General features: G+C 41.4%; 1 protein-coding gene across 3 annotated transcripts in view; it reads right to left on the bottom strand.

The window, feature by feature from the left end:
* Positions 1–634: 634 nt before the first annotated feature.
* Positions 635–21,302, bottom strand: part of SON (SON DNA and RNA binding protein) — a 154,911-nt gene continuing 134,243 nt past the window's right edge. For 2 of the 3 annotated variants that reach the window (XM_073584612.1, XM_073584611.1), the window contains 6 exons: positions 10,082–10,192; positions 7,494–7,610; positions 5,612–5,759; positions 3,396–3,461; positions 2,386–2,501; positions 635–1,510 (listed from right to left, as the gene is read on the bottom strand). In XM_073584612.1, coding sequence (XP_073440713.1) covers positions 1,346–1,510; positions 2,386–2,501; positions 3,396–3,461; positions 5,612–5,759; positions 7,494–7,610; positions 10,082–10,192 — 723 coding nt within the window. In that variant the 3' untranslated portion in view covers positions 635–1,345. Of the gene's footprint in view, positions 1,511–2,385; positions 2,502–3,395; positions 3,462–5,611; positions 5,760–6,014; positions 6,619–7,493; positions 7,611–10,081; positions 10,193–21,302 lie in introns of those variants that run through there. The other variant, XR_012233959.1, reaches the window with a different exon arrangement.

Here is a 21,302-nt window from a genome sequence, read left to right as displayed (position 1 = left end):
CCGAGGAAAGTGGTCATAATGTGGAAGTCGACAGATATTCCTCCCCGTATCATTTGCTTAATCAGTTAAATATATTCCCTTCTGCAAAGTACTTTATATGTGCAGGAAATGTCCAAATAAATTTGCCAAGGGTTGGTCACTGACTTGAGTTTGTGGCTTCAACTGCTGTCAATTATTAGCTGATGAGGTTTATTATAGTTGCCATTTTACTTATGGTACTACTTTTCGGGTTGGAAGGGGAGTAGTGAGTGAATAAGTGGGTATTCGTGTATGTACATGGGTATCTCTTAGAAGCGTTTGGTCTGGAATTGCCACTTTTGTGGAAGATGAGAATCCTCCTCCGCTTCTGCATTACTTCGATAACTTCCTCTGGAGGGAAACCTTTTTTTCAAGATGTATATTTATTCCTTGCTTAGAATGTTGCGTTCCCATTACCATACTATTAAAATGACAAATGTGCCTTTTGTAGGTTGTGTGTGATATGTGACATACGGTAGATCTATAATAAAATAATTACACTTTTTCTTTAAGAAGCGACACAAGATAATTTTTACATTTTTATGGTTTAAAAAAAAAAAAACAATTACTAGAGGCTGTGTTCAAGTATCTCCACAAGGAAAGTATGCAATGAATCTGACAAGATGTGATAGTTTATTAAGATTTATTTACAATGAAGCAACGTTTAATTTTTCAGACCATATTTCTGGCCAGGAGAAATTTAGCTCCACCGATGAAGCCATAAAGATCCGATTCATGTATAAAATCACAAAAGAAACACAGGCACAAAACAAAAACTGGAAGGGTGGAGCACTGTGCCAGTCACAACCAGAAGGGTGGTGGGGAATTTGTAGGGCGATGGTGTTAAAGCTGTAGCGAAACTACAACTTCCAGCACGGCTGACAAAACATGCTGGGACTTGTAGTTACAGCACAGGACTGCCGGTTTTACACTACAACTGGCTGTCTATGATACTATCCCCAAGCCTCAAGATTACCGAGGCCACCGATGAATCACAGGAGTCATCATGGCATCCTGTAACATGGGTATAATGCCTGGCACCCTCTCCTGCACCCAGTGGGAGAGACTGATGGTAATATATCAATATGCACAAAGCCGTTCCACTAGTGACAGAAAAAGCTATAAATTATGAGATTCGACAAAAGAAACAATAGAGCCATTATAATCCAAACAAGCAATAAACTACAAAAGCCACAAACTTGGCATTGGATACAAAACACATTTACGTCATGCAGATATAAAAAGATTACGACTTTGCTTGGTTTTCACGTAGATATAGGTAGAGTTCCCTCATCTGTACGTTAGTACTGTATTATTATATAAGGACCTACAGTGTAGTGGACGAGGCACTGCAGAAGTTGCTTGTTGAGGTTATGTTTTCCTTCGGTAACGCACCCAGGGCCTGGAGAGCAGCGGCGGCAGCGGTAGCCTTGGCGAGCTTCTTGGTAAGACTGGGCTGACTCGGTTGACATAACACTCCGTTTACGAACACCTGTCAGGGTGGAGGAATATAAATTTATAATCCAGGAATTTACTTTTTCTCGTGCAGAAAACAGAGCGAAACACCAGTATACTGTATTATATCTAATGGAGGGATGGATCAGGACACAGGGAGAGAATACAAGTATCCATGCACCCTCCCCTAGGGTTAGGAAAGGGTGTGAAGGGGCACAGGAATTCAGAGCAAGGAGTATCAAACCCAGCCCTACACGAGGCTGTGAACAGTAGAAGTTGTGCCTGGAATACCTCCTTGCTTAATATAGAACTGCCCCAATAAAAGAGACAGCTGCAGCATACAAGCCCAGATTAAAGGGCTCCCATACACTATATATACATTTAGTAAGGACATAGCCAGGCGGCGCTCCACCGTACGGGGTTAGGTAGGAGAGGATGGCCGGGCACTCCACCGTATGGGTAGCATCGTTCATCTCCCATATCTAATCTTTATGACATTTTTAAAGCAGTGTCTGATTATCCACCAACTAGTCTCTGTGACCGCACACTTGTCACCCAGTATGTAAAACAGTATATATCCTATTAAAACGTCAGCTAAGCTGCAATTCATGAGCAGCGAAAGTGTTCCTGTGTCCTCCAAAACTACTAACGGGAAACGTTTATAGGAATAACAGAATGCCTATACTCTTGTTGGTCTGAGGTTACTTTATTCACAGTGCATCACCTGACATATCCTTCATGTCACTCATATGACAAGCACAAGGTTGCTGCATAATTACCCATGTAACCTGTTCCCAGGATGCCATTGCACTCCTCTTTATCTAGTCTGTGGCCCGTCACACATTGGACCAAACTCCGTCTACCCCTCTACATGACACGTCCAGCCCTGCTTGCCTATAGAACGTCTCTTACCCTAAAAAGAAAACGTTTGCGGTGCTCCGGTCCGGTGTCGTCCACAAGCTCAAATTCGGGAGGAGACAATTTCTTCTTGTTGCAGAGCTCCATCAGGGCAGAGATGGGATGTTTTCCTGCAAAATATGCATAAAGTTCTTGAACAAACATTGCGATAAACGAAAGAAAACTAAACTAAAGGTGATAAATTTACGATCGCTGGGACCACTGCTGTTCAGGAGAAAGAGGGTCCGATGTGAATAGAGCAATAATATGCATGCTTCACCACATCCCTTATCATTCACTGTCTCTAGCAGTGATTCCCCAATCTACAAATCTCCAGCTGTTGCAAATCTACCACTCTCGTGACAGTCCACATGATGGGAGTTGCAGTCTTGTAGTACAGAGCAGTAACAATGGGAAATACACCTCTTATGGGAAGTTGTCAGACATGGGGGACATCTCCTCGGGATCACTGGGGGAGGGGGGGGGGTTCGAGCGACTGGACCATCACGTATTTTGTGCTCAGGCCATCAAAATTGTAGTCACCAAAAAAAAAAAAAACCCCACCTTTAAATCTGTCTTTGCAAAGGATTTGAAACTCTGCACCAGAAAAAAACCTCTCGCTCCTATATTAAAAATATTGTTGGACCTAAAATGCAATATGGATGATTAGCTATAAGGATGACCTCCCAGTATCTCATATCACTGGTTACATAGAACAAATGCCAGTTCCCATCATACACAGACCCCTCCTCTCCAGGCAAATCTCAGGAGAAATCCAACAAGTTGGGATTTGCTGCAGAGGGTTTCCTATATCCATATCAATTTATCAGTATGGAAACGTTGCGATATATAGGTCATCATTGGGAAGATATCCCTTTCAGGGAGGGACTTATCCATTGTTCCGACGCTGCGGACAACCAAATATTTTGAATGCAGAAGTTGTGAAACTGAAATAAAATTCCGATAAATGCAAAAATGAAGGTCAGAGGAGCAGAATGGAGTCCTCCATCCAAAGATCAACTCACCAGACAGATCCTTCATTGCGGGCAAAACCAGTTTGTTTGAAGCTTTTTCCCCATCCGCTACCAAACCTAGAAGGCAAAAAAAAAAAATAAGACTAGTGAAAACAGTAACTAACTTATCGATATATAAAATACACAAAGAAAATTAGCTCAGCTGCCAATATGACAGATATTAAGGAACATAATCAGAATCTCTTCTCTGGCCATAAGGCAACTGGCTGCAGAAGGAGCTCCTCTCCTCGCCTATGTCTGCAATAGGAGAACAAGGAGGAACTCGCTGCTGGAAAATGGAGATCAGGAAACCCGTAACTATGGATCTCTGCAGAATATTTATCACACCATTTATACAGGCTGCAAAAAATCCTAAAGACTGAAACAATAAGAGCAAATTTACTTTAATCATGTATCCTAGGTTATGTCCTCCTGGTTTATTAAGCTAAAATATGTTGAATTAAATAAATATAACTTAAACTTAAGGCGCTTTGATTATATGTTACTGCTTTAAATAGGACTTTTCACCAAATTTTTCACGTTGAATTGGACACATGATGTAATAGTGACTGTATAGCAGAATAAAAATTTTTTTTTTATTTATTTAGTTACTCGGTTACAGAGATATCAGCAATCAAATATTTGGCACCTACTTTGTTAATTTTAGTGTAATCCATAAGGGTAGTGCTATATATTTTTTGCTGGGGGTGTGCACTTCTGCCTCCTGTATGACACTGACCAATCAAAAGCGGGGAGTAACAGAAGAGCAAAAGAATCTGTGATGTCATCAGGGTCACATGACCCAAGTCCACAGGTCCTGCCAGTCGAAGTGCTTAATTAGCACAGATCCTTCTGCACTTCTATGTTGCTGCCTGCTAATGATCTAAAATATCTAACACCCCCACATGGCCTTAACTAAAGTTACCTCATTAGGTTCCCAAATACTGTGATTGCCATCTCCACAACGAAAAGGAGAGAGAAAATATATATTTATTCCGCTCCACAGCCAGTATTGCATGGTGTTTCCGGTTCAATATGAAAAGTTTGGTGAAAGATCCACTTTAAAAACTCTAAATTAGTTTTAGTGAGAGACGCCGGACCCACTGCCTCTAATTACAATGGGTAAAAGAATGTAAAGGAGCACTCATTGAAATTTTTATCTATTTAATACTTTGCAATCATATTATATAGCACTGTGTACTTACAATTGTTCATTTTGCCAGTCTACCCAGCTAATTCTTCTCTTTTCCATTAGGTTTATGACATCAAATGATTAAAAACAGGCGAGCTGAATGCTTCAAAGCTCTGTGCAGAAACAGGAGGTTAATTTTCCCTGCATGAGTGATGAGTCACTGCAAACGTCCCTGGCAGAGGTAAGAGGGAGCAGCTGGGTCATGAGCTGAAGAGGACGACGACTCCTACAGGGAAAAAAGGCTGAATTCTTGTAAGTTCTATGTAGAAACAGGAGGTCAGTCAGTTTTTAATCATGTGACGTCATAGAACTAATGGAAAAGAGAAGAATTAGCTGGGTAGACAGGCAAAATGAGCAATTGTAAGTACACAAGGCTATATAATATGATGACTGCAATATATTAAGAGGATAAAAATTTTGTTGGGAGGGCTTCTTTAATGTAATTTACTCATTTGAAAAAAAAAAAAATAAATAAAATAGGTGGATGTGAAATGGAAAACCCAATAGATATCTATCAACATGTGACAGCTGGCTAAACTTTCAAAACTCCAACTTACTCACCACTTTAATGTCTGGGTGCTCAGTGTCTCATACTAAATTTTCCAGTGCCAATTCATCCACTCCCATTGCACCTTCGCATCTGCTTGCCATCCCATCCACATTATTGAAGCCTCCTTTCCCATGACTGGAGGACTCTCTCTCCGTACTTATTTTGTAGCCTCTTCCTCCTCCTTTTTCTATTTCTTTTTCACATTTTCCAAAAAGGTGGTTTTCCGTTTTAAACTTGTATTTATTCTTGGGTTGGAGCAGACACTGACCCTCCCCCTAGGTACAGCTCTCTGCTGGTCTTTGTTAATAGAGTACAGAAGTGACATCACATTTACAGTGTATCTAACCACTGCAGTCAGTCACTGGACTCAGTAGCTTCTGTCACCTACATCGGTCAGCAGAGCACAGTGATTGGTTGCAATCCCGTGCGCTGTATATTATATTAAAAAAAAATATATATATACTATAACTTGACATATTACATTACCTTTACGGTCAGTCTTAAAATCGAGAAGAATAGGGTCAACGTTTCCTTCGTTATTTCTTCCAAGTCCTTCTCCTTCCCTCCAGCCCATTTTTCTCATGAGCAGAGCCCCCCGTCCTCCAGAGACGGGTGCAGCCTTCAGAAACTGATCCTAGGAAAAAGACAGGAGAGAAAGAAAATAGCCGAGCCGAGTATTAGCGTAACGACAGCAGGAAAAGGTCTGCAGTGCAGATTGCCAAACCCAATGAAGGCGGTCACTATACAGACACGGCTAATACAACGACAGTACAGACTTCCTATTGTAACCATCCTGACTAGTCAGTCCTTTGATCATACAATTATAGAAGCCCACGGACCGTTTGTACAAAGTAAATGAAATATAAAGACTCTTGAAATGCTTACGTACCTATGCCTCTGTGGCCGCAGCGCTGTGATAGGAGAGCAGGCAGAGACCATGGACACGAGGCACATACAAGGATCTGACCCTGCAACAAGTTTCCATACAGAGAGGTGAAAGTTCACAGATGACTGTGAACTATCCCCTCTCTTGTAACCCATTGCTTACCCACGCAGAAAGCGGTCTTCCTGAAAACTCAATACTGGGCAATTCTAGCCTCAATACTTCATCCTGGACTGTGGCAAAAAACAGGCTTCTGAACAGTAACACATGGTCCCCCCCCTCCCCCAACCAACGTTAGTGGGAAACTTAGCAGACCTCGACATGGTACAGTAAGAAAATAAAAAGGTTAAGTGTACTCAATCACCAAAATGTAGATCGCTTCGAAAAGCCTCTGACCTGTCATGTCCAGATATGTTGGACTGAACCAGATCATGCAGAAGAACCTTCCTCCATGCTGGATTCTCCTCGCTTTTCAACACCCAAGGGTTTACTTACTTATGAGTTCCATTCGCCCTTCTCAATGCCAGGAACATTTTCATAAAAGAAGGGCTGGGAGTGACCTAGACCCCAGCCATAGTCACACCGGGGTCCGATTCCTCTTTAGAACCTGCTTTGTAATGATAGAATTTTCAACATCAAGGTCTGTTTCACTGTGCCGGTCCCGCAATGCAATACAACAAAGTGCGCCTCCGCTCCGTCCGGGAGCCCTGGGTGTATTACGTTCACATGTTAACACGCAGAAATTTCCAAAATCAGAACCCGCTTCATTTGATTGGAAAAATCCCTGAATGCAGTCACATTGCTCAGTGCTATAAGTACATGAAGCAACATCTGATATGCAGAGGGGAGAGTCGGGAAAGCCGCAGCGCCGCTGAGGTACTCCATCCAGAAACTTTGTGATGGTCGAGCAATCCAAGGACAGTCCTGTGCCGCTTTTTCTTCCACAAGGTGGTCAATGTAGATGGTCTTCTCCTGGCTTGTCCTCTCCTGGCTTGTCCTCTCCCTTTTGGCACAGTGACATCTCCGCTTCTCTGCATACCATCAGTTGCCGCTCTACAGCGGGACTCTTTGCACAAGCACAAGGGATTTGTTGTTTGACGGCTTATGGGAATAGACCGCAAAATGGGTATTCGTAGGACATTATTCTGTTTCTTATCATGTGAACGACCAACACAGATAAAGGAACAGTGAAACAGACCAGTTTTGGGAAACACAGGAATTCATGATTTCACCAAAAAAAAAAAAAATGAGGGGTAAAAAAAAAAAAAGATTTTAAGAACGGGCGATGTCAAAAAAACTGCCGAAAATGAAACGGAATGGAGGTTACTGTCAAAAAATACTTTTCGTTTCATTTCATGGCGGTTTGTGACACGTTGTAATGATACGCTTGCTTACATGTACTAATAGTCTAAGTGAAGCAAGCGCTGGCCGTGTCCTCAGCATCTGCACAGCTCAGGCTGAAACCTACGCTTGCTTTACATATACCTTTTTAAGCCAGGCTTGAGGACCACTGTTGCTGATTTCTTCTGCGGACAGGACCGGTGCTCCGGTGCTCCCAGTGAACAGCCCAGGAATTGATGTAGACTGAGCCCAAGCGTCGATCTGTAGGAAGATATTATACAAATATAAGAGGAGATATTTTGGGGGAACTGCATCTAGACAGGGGTTTAATCAAAAGCAGCAGGCTGTGTAAAAGTACAAAAAGATGAAAAACTATGGCCATTAGGAGGGCAGAAACATTGAGGTCAAAGTGTCTGTGGGTTTAAGAGTCTGTGAAAAAAGTTGGACAGCTCCTGAATGCCATCTGTTTGCTGTTCAATTTTCATGGACTATAAGGAAAAGCTTGAGAAAACTCCCAAGTTTTTTTTTTTTCGTAATACTAGAAAATCTGATTAAACTCAGATGGCAAAAAGCGAGAGCCCAAACTCCAATAGCACACTGACCAATTTTTTTGTTTTGTTTGCGTATGAGAAATATTGACGACGAGTGAACGAACCCATACTGAAAGTAATCATTTCTGTCCCAGTGGATCACAGAGTGTTGCAAAAAGGGCTATAAAGTTGGTAGGCCAAACTTCTAACTCCTTCATTAACATCTTGTGTACATTTGTTTTTAGAAATACTTCATATACATAGTGTAGAATATTTTCTTATTTTGAAGCTGGAGTTGGTACATTTTTACTGACGCCGGCTTTAAAGTCCTGATTGCCAAGGACAAAATTTGTGCAGTATATTATAACCTTTGGCATATCTTATCGTTCTTTAAATTAACGACAAGTTTTAAGACCGAGTAAAGCCTTATTTATATATACATGTCTCACAGTCTGTGTATGGCCCGCCTGTGGATTTCCTGGCCTGGCATTTACAGCGGGCGAAATAATTGAGAACACCACCAGTTGTCTTAGTAAACATATTTCTAAAGGTGCTATTTTGACATCAAATTTTTCACCAGATGTCCGTAACAACCCATTCAACCCACACAGGCAAATAAATCAACCGTAGAGGTCCATAAATTATGAGTAATAATGAGAAACGACACATGGAAAAAGCATTCAACACGCCTGCTAAAATGTATTCATTAATTCGTATGAAACCCTTTGTTGCTGATGACAGCTTCAATACGCCTCCTGTATGGGGAAACTAGTCACAGGCATTGCTCACCTGTGATTTTGGCCCATTCTTCCACACAAACACTTCACATCCTGAAGTTTTCATGGGTTCCATCTATGAGGTCTGAGCTTTAGGTTACTTCCATATATTTTCTGTTGGATTCAGGTCTGGTGATTGCTCGGCCATTCAAGCAGCTTTTATTTTCTCTCTGAAACCAATTGAGCGTTTCCTTGGCTGTGTGTTTGGGATCGTCTTGCTCAAATGTCCACTCTCGTTTCACCTTCATCATCCTGGTAGACGGCAGCAGATTTTTATCAAGAATGTCTGGGTACATTTGTCCATTTATCATGTCTTGAATCATATGATGTTTGCCAGTGCCATATGTTCAAAAACAGCCCCACACCATGATGTTCTTAACTGCATACTTCAATGTTGGTATGGTGTTTTTAAGGTAATATCCAGTACATTTTGGCCTCCAAATATGTTGTGTATTATGGCATCCAAAAAGTTCAATTTTAAAATCATCTGACCACACTAAAATGTTGAAAAAAACTGTAAATGCGCTAGAACATGGTTACTGTCCAGCAATGGAGTCTTACGTGATAAGCGTGCCATGGAAATTGAGTGATTTACTGTTTTGCTTTTTAAACAATTGTACCTGCTGATTGCAGATTTTTTTCTGTAATTCTCCAATGGTTCTTGGCTCTTGGGTAACCCTTCTGGTAATTCTTTTCACTCCTCTGTCTAAAATATTGCGAGGAGCACCTGGTTGTGGCAGGTTTATGGTGAAATGAAGTTCATTCCACTTCCAGATGATGGCCCCAACAGTGCTCACTGGAACCTTGAGTAGTTTAGATATTCTTCTGTAACCAAAACCATGTTTTGCAATAATAAGGCTGCAAATGTCTTGAGACAGCTCACTGGTTTTTACTCATCATGAGATGTTTTTTTGTTTGGCACCTTGGTAATGAGACACCTTTTTATAGGCCATCAGTTGAACCAGCTGATATTTTTCACTAAGTGGCAGGATTTCTTTAGTTACTGACAGATTTCAGCTGGTGTCAGGACTTTCCAGGGCACTTCATTTGTCCCATACTTTTTCACTGTATCATTAATTTGCCATTACTACACAATTTATGGATATCTATGGTTTGATTTCTTTGACTGTAGGAATTAGGGTTGTCACAGACACCTGGTGAGAATTTCATGTCAATAGCACCTCTAGAAATATATTTACTTTGAAAATTGGTGATTTATTACTAATTTAACACGCCGTATGAGGCTGTAAGGTTCAGGTCAAGAGATCTGCGTACAGAACGTGATACACAAACGTCTGAATGAAGATGTCTGGCTAATCTGACCTTAATGACAGGACATCCATATCATATTGTCAGACAACCCCTTTAAAATGTAATATGAGCTAGAAAAGATTTAACACCAAAATAAAAAAATAGTATAACTAACCGTTTCTTGTGCACGATTTAGCATACATACGGCTTCAATATCAAATGGATTTCCTGTGAGCCGGGTCTGGGCGACTGCACGTTCATTCATTGCTGAGCTGATGTCCACTGGCTACAAGAGAGGAAAAAAACAGCGCAGCTTAACACACACACACGGAACTCATCACTTACGGAACATACAGTGATGTGCCATAGAGAGTAAATTCCATGTGGACATGATACAAGTCAGACAATGTACAAAGTACAGGGTGGGCCATGTATATGGATACACCTGGGTGGGCCATTAATAAAATTGCATCCAAAATGGCCGACTTCAAAATGGCCACCATGGTCACCACCCATCTTGAAAAGTTTCCCCTCTCCCTTATTCTACTGTGCCACAAACAGGAAGTTGATATCACCAACCATTCCCATTTTATTTAGGTATATCCATATACATGGCCCACCCAGGTGTATCCATATAAATGGCCCACCCTGTACATTAATATCGCAACAGCAAAACATGGCCATTTCCTCTGTAACATCTCTGAAAAATGAGAAATTATATAATTATATTTATTTCAGCATTTTCTTAAGGGTTTTTTTTTAAACACATTTTGTCTGATCCCTATAACCCCATATAAAGTCAAAGATCGCTCGTCCATCATTGTAAATCTGGCTGTTGTTGTGCATGGGGAGCGCAGTCATAAATTTCCACTTAAGTGGCCCAAACGTATTCGTATAGAACGACCACTCGAACAAATGTAGGACCATGCAACCTATGTGCCAGCCTGGTACACAGAGAAGGGCATAAGTCTATACACACAGCCCATTAAAGTATCTCCACCTGTATCACTAACATTGGAGTGGATATTGGCAGGGAGAAAGTAAAGGTCTGCAGTAAATCCAAGCCTAGGACAATAGTAAGTGTGCAAGCTAAAAAAAATAAAGGCAATTAATGGGCACTCATTTATCAGTTACACTTAAAGAGTTTGTCCACTGCTCTTTATCACTTAAACAATGGGTCCATTGTGGTCAAAGTTAAACAGAGTCACCTACTACAACCCCAATGTTCCGAAATACTGCTGCTAGTGTCCCCTTGTTTTCTCTTTGGGCTCAGACAGTACATGACCATTGCAGCCAAACATTGGTCATGTGATGTCTCCCCCGCTAGAATCAGGAGTGAGAAAACTGGAGTGAAAAAGTAATTACCAGGGCGTAGGTACCAGGGAATAACAAAGAACCATTAATATATAAATATTATATATTTATAATATATTTATAAATTTATTTATTTTTTCATTTTTTTTATTTTTTTATTTTTAATACCGCCATGTGTTCATTTTGAAGACAAAAATAATAGTGGACAACCATGTTAAGTGCATTTTAAAATCTGTGTGCTTCAATATTATTCAGCAAAAATTGCCATTCAGTAGTTATAGGATGATCCATATAAAGACGTGCAGGTACTATCTACTCACTCCTAATACACTATAATCAATGCCACCAGTTGTGTCAGCCATGATACAAGTGGGGACAAGACATCAACAGTGAGTCTGAAACGTATGGAAAAATACCTATATATGACGTAACACTGTTACCAAGGTTTTGTCCCTCGGACAATTTTTGAGTGTTCCTGATAGATTTTTTCATGCTGATTTCAGAAATGACTTCAGATTTTTCCTATCACATAAGGCTTTTGAGAAATGATACGAAACATTATAATATTCTGTTATAATTCTAAAAACTCATATGAACTTTTTCTGAAACCGTATATTCTGAATTTTCCACTGAAATAACAAATCGCTGATCTACTCATATGCAAGCACTTATTATGCGAATTCCGAGCAGGCGCAGTGAATCATTCGGCTGATCGTGTACAGAGAATACCACATCTCCTGGGCAGGGGAGGAATCAAAAGACAATACTAACATACTTAGAGAGCATGGCTGAATGGATCACGACCTTCAATGCCATTCGCTCTCCCAATGATATGGAGAGAGCGAGAGATCATGCAACAGATTGCTACTTCTGCCTTACAAATGTAACAGGATATTCAGCAAAGAACAATAAATCAATAGAATATCCTAATCTTCCTTCAGCCATAAGACCAGTGCCACGCGATGAAAGTCTTCGTGTTCCAAAGCCGCCCAAAGTATGGACAATGGAGGACGACGAAGATGAACTAACAATGTCAGTGGAAAATGAAACTGCTGGAGACCCAGACTTTGAGCCTTCTACATCTAATCCACATCTGTTCAGTCAAGCTGATCTGAGTGACTTGGTCAGAGATTTGAAATTATCAAAGAGAAAGAGAGCAAATAGGGTCATGGGATGCATTAGAAGGTGTCTGGGGACACGAGATGAAAACATAATTCTCCCTCTGTACAAATCACTCGTCAGACCACACTTGGGAGTATTGTGTGCAATTTTGGACGCTGGTGCTCAAGAAAGACATTACTGAACTTGAAAGGGTTCAAAGGCGGGCTACTAAAATGATAAATGGAGTTGGTTCACTACAATACCCAAAAAGGTTATCAAAATTAGGTCTATTTACTCTAGAAAAGAGAAGACTTAGGGGAGACCTAATATATATGTACAAGTATATCAGAGGGCAATACAGAGATCTCTCCAATGAACTGTTTGTACCAAGGACTGTGACAAGAACAAGGGGGCATTCTCTTCGTTTGGAGGAAAGACAATTTCTGCACCAGCATAGATGAGGGTTCTTCACGGTAAGAGCAGTGAGGCTCTGGAATTCTCTTCCTGAGGAAGTGGTGATGGCCAACTCACTGAATGAATTTAAGAAAGGAATGGATGCTTTACTTGTGAGTAATAGAAGGTTACGAATAACAGAATATTATAAGTAGATGGTTGACCCAGCTGAGGGGAAGGAATTTTTTTCCCCATGGAGAAAATTGGCTTCTACTCTGTGGGTTTCTTGCCTTCCCCAGGATCAACAATGCAGAACAGCTGCACTAAAAATAGGCTGAACTAGATGGACATAAGGTCTTCCTTCAGCCTTCAAAACTATGTTACTATGTTATGTTACAGGCAGAATTATTGGGATCAAGGCTACAAGAACGGAATCTCTTATTACCAGGAACAAGAGTTTCTGTTTTTCGCAGTCGTCAAGACCTTAATCAATTTTTCAACCATGTCGACAGTTTAACCTTTTGCAACAACGTCTTGGGGTTGTTTGGTGCTCTTGGATGCGAACATGACCCGAAGGAATGGCGACTGTTCATTGACTCGTCAGTTTTAAGTCTGAAGGCTGTTTTACTACACAACGGAAATATCTATCCTTCTATACCTATTGGACATGCCGTACACATGAAAGAAATGTATGAGAATATGGAGTTACTTATGACGCACAGTAATTATAGAAATTATAACTGGAACATGTGTGGTGATCTAAAAGTTGTTGCACTTCTTGGACTGCAGCTTGGATATACCAAGTATTGTCGTTTTATCTGTGAGTGGGAGAGTCGTGCACGAGAAACACACTATTTCAGAAAGGACTGGCTAGTCCGCGAAAACTTGGTTGCTGGACAGAAGAATGTTAAACAATCCTATCGTCGATCCAGCAAAGATATTTCTCCCTCCTTTGCATATTAAACTTGGGCTTATTAAGAATTTTGTCAAAGCAATGAACAAAGAATCGGAAGCCTTTTCTTACTTGCGACAGAAATTTCCAAGAATAAGTGAAGCAAAGATTAAAGAAGGTATTTTTATTGGCCCACAGATCAGAGATATAATGAATGACAGTAGCTTTGATGGTCTTTTGCAAGGTGCTGAACAAGTGGCATGGAGAGCCTTTAAAGATGTGACCTTCAACTTCCTTGGCAACAGCAGGGCACCGAACTTTGAACGACTCGTGGACAACATGCTCACAGCATATCATTTGATATAATGTAATATGTCACTAAAAATTGATTTTCTACATTCACACTTGGACTTTTTTCCAGCCAATCTTGGTGCCATTAGCGATGAACACTGTGAAAGATTTCACCAAGACATTGCGCTGATGGAGGAAAGGTACCAGGGAAAGTGGAGTACATCAATGCTGGCTGACTATAGCTGGAATCTTATTCGAGAAGCATCTGACCCGGATTATAAACTGAAGTCTGCAAAACACTTTTGAATAATTGCTTTTGCTACTGGCATCGATGCACATGTATGTAGTGTCTCAGACGTCATAATGTAGACTATAAACTGTTGTTTCTTAAAAACCTTACGTGATACAGACTATTGGAGCACATATTCGTGTTCAGCATATCAAAATCTATACGATACAATAACATTTTGTCAGGGGGCAAGAACTTCCCTGAAATTTGTTGCGCAGTGTAATAGATTTCCTCATTAGTTCCATGTCTCAGTCATCTTTGTACAAAGTCTAAACTCTTGCAGGCTTCTGTCCCTGCTGGAGATCCCTTCCTAAACTTCTGTATTTCACACTTGGAAAAACACTTTGAAAGCATAAAAACTTTGTGCACGTACAAGCCCGACATTATATATAAGGGACTAACTCCGGAGCCGTCTTGTCAGCTCTGACTCAGCCATGTGTGGCTCATTGGGAAGCAACAGGCTTAAAAATTGGCCTCATCATACAGAGGTTCTGCCTCGTTTAACAGTTCAGCCTCATTCAAGTTAATGAATCAGAGCTATATTATCAGACGGAGCTAAAAAGGACAAGGGTGGCGTTATTTCGTGGAATTAAATATACATCTATAGGAATCATGCAGCTGTGACTTTTGGAAATGTTGTGAAAGTCGTCACTACTTTTTAAATAGTTTTCTACTCTATATGGGGTTTTTCCTTTCCTTAACCTCTTAGTGACTGAGCCAATTTTGACCTTAATGACAAAGCAAAATTTTACAATTCTGACCACTGTCCCTTTATGTGATAACTCTGGAACGTTCACCACTGGATCCCACCGATTGAGATTTTTTTTGTGATACATTGTACTTCATGATAGTGGTAACATTTCTTCGATAGAACGTGCGTTTATTTATGTGGAAAGAAACGGAAATATGGCAAAAATTGTTGAAAATTTTGCAATTTCCAAACTTCCTTTTTGTGCCCTTAAACCAGAGGCGTGTCACAAAATAGTTACTAAATAACATTTCCCACATGTCTACATTACATCAGCACAATTTTGGAAACAATTTTTTATTTGTTAGAAAGTTATAAGTTGAGCAGGGATTTCTCATTTTTCCAACAAAATTTACAAAACCATTTTATTTAGGGACCACCTCACATTTGAAGTGACTCTAAGGGGCCTATATGACAAAGTCCCCAAAGGTAACACCGTTCTAAAAACTGCACTCCTCAATGTACTCAAAACTACATTCAAGAAATATATTGGACCCTTTAGGTGCTTCACGAGAACTGAAGCCATGTGTAAGGAAAAAATGAACATTTAACTTTGCTCAGAAAAATTTACTTTAGGCCTAAACTTTTATTTTCACAAGGGTAACATGAGACAATGGACCAGAAAATTTGTTGTGCAAGTCCACATTTCTCTTCCTGATATCTTGACTGATTTATTGACACTTTCCCATGATGCTACAAGAAAGAAGCAGTGTGTTTCAGGTGTGCATTAAAATATTTCCACAGGTGTATCTCGAACTCAGATCAGAATTGGCAATAAATGACATCATATGGCCAATAAAGAATTGCTTAAAGTCATAGTAATCTTAGTGTATGTAAACTATTGAGTTTGCAGTAAGTAATAAAAATGCCTTTAAACATTCTCTATCATTATTGTGGCATTTGTTGAATATTAATAATTATGGTAATCCTAATCTACCTAAAACAGGAAAGGTTTATTCTGATTTCATGTCAGATACGGAGAAAAAAACGGATGTGTGTCCCTTTTATATACCGTATGTAAACACACACACATATACAGATATATATATATATCTCAAAAAACTAAAGGGAACAGTATTCTATTTGCAACAGGCTGTTTGTGTTCCCTTTATTTCTTTGGGCAGTATAAATACACACACAAAACAATATATATATAAAATAAAGACTCCATACAACAAACATGATTTTTTTATTTTCCATTAACATGCTTCCCAGCACTGTACAAATACATATAGAGCAGAAGTCACGGTAATGAAGTCGTCTGTGTCACAAGTCTTGGGAAGGATCTCTGGTTCACTCAAATTGTTATCTTCAATGTTCCCCTTGTTATTTTGAGTTCATTTCTTTACCGAGGCACAAGCAGAAATGTCCAATTTCAAGCTATGAACTCAAGATCCAAATTCTTTTCTTCAATTGCATTCCCAGTAGATGACCTTGTTCACCACATTAGTCTTCACCTTGTGCCGATGGCTCAGGTTGAAGGGATGATACAATCTACGCACATTGGGTGATGACAGACTTATTAAATACAGACCATAAACACGCAGCCAAAGATGTGAGATTATTTCCGATGGGTTTTCTTTTATCCACTTTGTCCAAAACTTTTTTTTTTTCAAAAATGAAACCAATAACCGATAATACATCAGATCTTGGCGTATTTACAATCTAAAGCATCAATTATAGTTATAGCAATTGTGTTATGAGACATTCATACTCTTGGAGGGGAACAGATCCAACAGATAAAACGTTTTAGAGACCAGTCGGAGGTCAAATGGGGAAAAAAGTTGCTCCACTTGCTATTAGAAAATGCATCATCGTCAAAGTTTGATGTGGGCTACAATTCACCAATAATACATCTGTAGGGCTGACCAGATGCACTGCTCCCCCAGATCAGCAGCACGAGTATACCCCAGTAAGCAAATCCGTACAACTGGCCTTAAAGCAGGTCTTACACATCTCAATTAGCAAAAACAGAATAAAATTGAAAGAAGTATAATTTGAATTTTATAGTCACTGTGGTCTGTTAGTTTAGTTAAGATAAAAAAGGGGCTAGTGTGGGGAGACCTAACAAAAGGGGCTAGTGTGGGGAGACCTAACAAAAGGGGGTAGTGTGGGGAGACCTAACAAAAGGGGGTAGTGTGGGGAGACCTAACAAAAGGGGGTAGTGTGGGGAGACCTAACAAAAGGGGGTAGTGTGGGGAGACCTAACAAAAGGGGGTAGTGTGGGGAGACCTAACAAAAGGGGGTAGTGTGGGGAGACCTAACAAAAGGGGGTAGTGTGGGGAGACCTAACAAAAGGGGGTAGTGTGGGGAGACCTAACAAAAGGGGGTAGTGTGGGGAGACCTAACAAAAGGGGGTAGTGTGGGGAGACCTAACAAAAGGGGGTAGTGTGGGGAGACCTAACAAAAGGGGGTAGTGTGGGGAGACCTAACAAAAGGGGGTAGTGTGGGGAGACCTAACAAAAGGGGGTAGTGTGGGGAGACCTAACAAAAGGGGGTAGTGTGGGGAGACCTAACAAAAGGGGGTAGTGTGGGGAGACCTAACAAAAGGGGGCAGTGTGGGGAGACCTAACAAAAGGGGGCAGTGTGGGGAGACCTAACAAAAGGGGGCAGTGTGGGGAGACCTAACAAAAGGGGGTAGTGTGGGGAGACCTAACAAAAGGGGGTAGTGTGGGGAGACCTAACAAAAGGGGGTAGTGTGGGGAGACCTAACAAAAGGGGGTAGTGTGGGGAGACCTAACAAAAGGGGGTAGTGTGGGGAGACCTAACAAAAGGGGGCAGTGTGGGGAGACCTAACAAAAGGGGGCAGTGTGGGGAGACCTAACAAAATGGGGCAGTGTGGGGAGACCTAACAAAAGGGGGTAGTGTGGGGAGACCTAACAAAAGGGGGTAGTGTGGGGAGACCTAACAAAAGGGGGTAGTGTGGGGAGACCTAACAAAAGGGGGTAGTGTGGGGAGACCTAACAAAAGGGGGTAGTGTGGGGAGACCTAACAAAATGGGGTAGTGTGGGGAGACCTAACAAAATGGGGTAGTGTGGGGAGACCTAACAAAATGGGGTAGTGTGGGGAGACCTAACAAAATGGGGTAGTGTGGGGAGACCTAACAAAATGGGGTAGTGTGGGGAGACCTAACAAAATGGGGTAGTGTGGGGAGACCTAACAAAATGGGGTAGTGTGGGGAGACCTAACAAAATGGGGTAGTGTGGGGAGACCTAACAAAATGGGGTAGTGTGGGGAGACCTAACAAAATGGGGTAGTGTGGGGAGACCTAACAAAATGGGGTAGTGTGGGGAGACCTAACAAAATGGGGTAGTGTGGGGAGACCTAACAAAATGGGGTAGTGTGGGGAGACCTAACAAAATGGGGTAGTGTGGGGAGACCTAACAAAATGGGGTAGTGTGGGGAGACCTAACAAAATGGGGTAGTGTGGGGAGACCTAACAAAATGGGGTAGTGTGGGGAGACCTAACAAAATGGGGTAGTGTGGGGAGACCTAACAAAATGGGGTAGTGTGGGGAGACCTAACAAAATGGGGTAGTGTGGGGAGACCTAACAAAATGGGGTAGTGTGGGGAGACCTAACAAAATGGGGTAGTGTGGGGAGACCTAACAAAATGGGGTAGTGTGGGGAGACCTAACAAAATGGGGTAGTGTGGGGAGACCTAACAAAATGGGGTAGTGTGGGGAGACCTAACAAAATGGGGTAGTGTGGGGAGACCTAACAAAATGGGGTAGTGTGGGGAGACCTAACAAAATGGGGTAGTGTGGGGAGACCTAACAAAATGGGGTAGTGTGGGGAGACCTAACAAAATGGGGTAGTGTGGGGAGACCTAACAAAAGGCAGTAGTGTGGGGAGACCTAACAAAAGGCAGTAGTGTGGGATGACCTAACGAAATGGGGTAGTGTGGGGAGACCTAACCAAATGGGGTAGTGTGGGGAGACCTAATAAAAGGCGGTAGTGTGGGGAGACCTAACAAAAGGGGGTAGTGTGGGGTGACCTAACAAAAGGGGGTAGTGTGGGGAGACCTAACAAAAGAGGGTAGACCTAATAAAAGGCAGTAGTGTGGGGAGACCCAACAAAAGGGGGTAGTGTGGGGAGACCTAATAAAAGGGGGTAGTGTGGGGAGACCTAACAAAATGGGGTAGTGTGGGGAGACCTAACAAAATGGGGTAGTGTGGGGAGACCTAACAAAATGGGGTAGTGTGGGGAGACCTAACAAAATGGGGTAGTGTGGGGAGACCTAATAAAAGGGGGTAGTGTGGGAGCACCTAACAAAAGGGGGTAGTGTGGGGTGACCTAACAAAATGGGGTAGTGTGGGGAGACCTAATAAAGGGGGTAGTGTGAGGAGACCTAACAAAAGGCGGTAGTGTGAGGAGACCTAACAAAGGGGGTAGTGTGGGGAGACATAACAAAAGGGGGTAGTGTGGGGAGACCTAACAAAAGGGGGTAGTGTGGGGAGACCTAACAAAAGGGGGTAGTGTGGGAAAACCTAATAAAAGGCGGTAGTGTGGGGAGACCTAATAAAAGGCAGTAGTGTGGGGAGACCTAACAAAAGCAGGTAGTGTGGGGAGACCTAACAAAAGCAGGTAGTGTGGGGAGACCTAATAAAAGGGGGTAGTGTGGGGAGACCTAATAAAAGGGGGTAGTGTGGGGAGACCTAATAAAAGGGGGTAGTGTGGGGAGGCATAATAAAAGGGGGTAGTGTGGGGAGGCATAATAAAAGGGGGTAGTGTGGGGAGGCATAATAAAAGGGGGTAGTGTGGGGAGACTTTTCTAAAATGTAGCAAATGAGTATAAAAGGCATGCTGTCTGCTGCAGTGATGACATCCCATCATGGAGACATGACAGCTGCAACCACTGTCTTTAGCAGGGCACTGCTCCAAATAAGCGATTCGCCCTGGCGAAACAGAACATCATTGCTGAAGCCGAATACCGAGACTAGTGGGGGACTAGTGTCCAAAGGCAAATTCTCATCATTAATATTTTAGAAAAAACATAGGTGTACTGCAGATATCTTTAGGCTATTTGCACATGTTGAGTAAATGGATGCAGAAATTTCTGCACCATTTTTGCATCTCTTGGCAGGAAAATTGCAGCTGCAAAAACGAGTGTTTTTGCCTTGCGCTTTTGATGGATTTAAGTGAAGTCAATGGTGAAAAATGGTGGCAAAAAAACAAAACGCACAAAGAATGGACATGCCGCAGATTATTTTCTGCACCAAATATGCAAGTCAAAATAAGTAACAAGTATATGACACTCAGGTCTCTAATTCATTTTGCGGTTCAAGTGTGGTTGTTAAATCCAAATGGCAAAAACACAACGTGTGCACTTGGCCTTAAAGGAAAAAAAAAACCAAGACAACTCTTATTTAATATGACAACTATCCCCTACAGTTAGCTGATTGTTTAGCATTCTGGAAACCATGATTGTGAGGACATTTCTTGCCCTCTGGTATGTCAGTCTTATCATATAGGGTTTCAAATAAATATGTGGACATCTGATCTTGAATTGGAAGCCTGTCCATCTCTTTCATTGGATAGATCTAATTTGCTTGCAGAATGATTAGGCATTAAACTTCATATTCTTCAGAATGAAACCTACTGGGGCCTATAAGAGTGCCATTAGAGGCTGCAAGAGGAGAAGTATCAGCTAGTGGTAAAGGTACGGGTTACAGCAGTAGCTAAGAGATTTAGGCCATTGTACCATTGGATCGGGAAATGTGGAAGCAGTGTCTTCTGCCATTACTGCAAACTTTGGGTGGAAGGTGCAAATATGATATATTGACCCTTCATTGATAGAGCTACACCATGGCTGATTGTTTTTTTTTACTGTAATGGCCGTTTTACTCATTTAGTCCTCACCAGTCAAAGTGCATCAACTAGGAGTCACATATCGCCTCTGCAATATCTGTGGCTTGCTAATAGGTTTCTTATACTATATATCAGTAGCAGGCACTGCTAATGCAAACTTGGGTAATATCTACATTCCATCAAAAGGAAACTGTCAGTCAGATCAACCCCTCTCCCCCTCCCCATAAACCGCATAGAAGTATTGAGGTCTTTGAAAGCTAAACACGACGACATATTTATAGTCATGACCGAAAGTATCGGCTCCCTTGAAACTGTTCAAGAAAATGAAGTATTTCTGGCAGAAAATGATTGCAATTTCATGTTTTGTTCTACATGCTTATTTCCTTTGTTTGTATTGGAACACACAAAAAAAAACAAAAAAACCTGCAAATTGGACATAATTTCACTCAACCTCAAAAATGGCCTGGACAAAATTGTAGGCATCATCAACTTAATATTTGGTTGCGCATCCTTTAGATCAATTCCTATAACCATCAAGGTTCTTACACCTCTCAGGTG

Source organism: Dendrobates tinctorius, unplaced genomic scaffold, assembly GCF_039654945.1.
Source record: "Dendrobates tinctorius isolate UK_male_01 unplaced genomic scaffold, ASM3965494v1 ptg000084l, whole genome shotgun sequence".
In the NCBI taxonomy this organism is placed as follows: Eukaryota; Metazoa; Chordata; class Amphibia; order Anura; family Dendrobatidae; genus Dendrobates; species Dendrobates tinctorius.
This window is presented reverse-complemented; position numbering and strand designations above follow the sequence as displayed.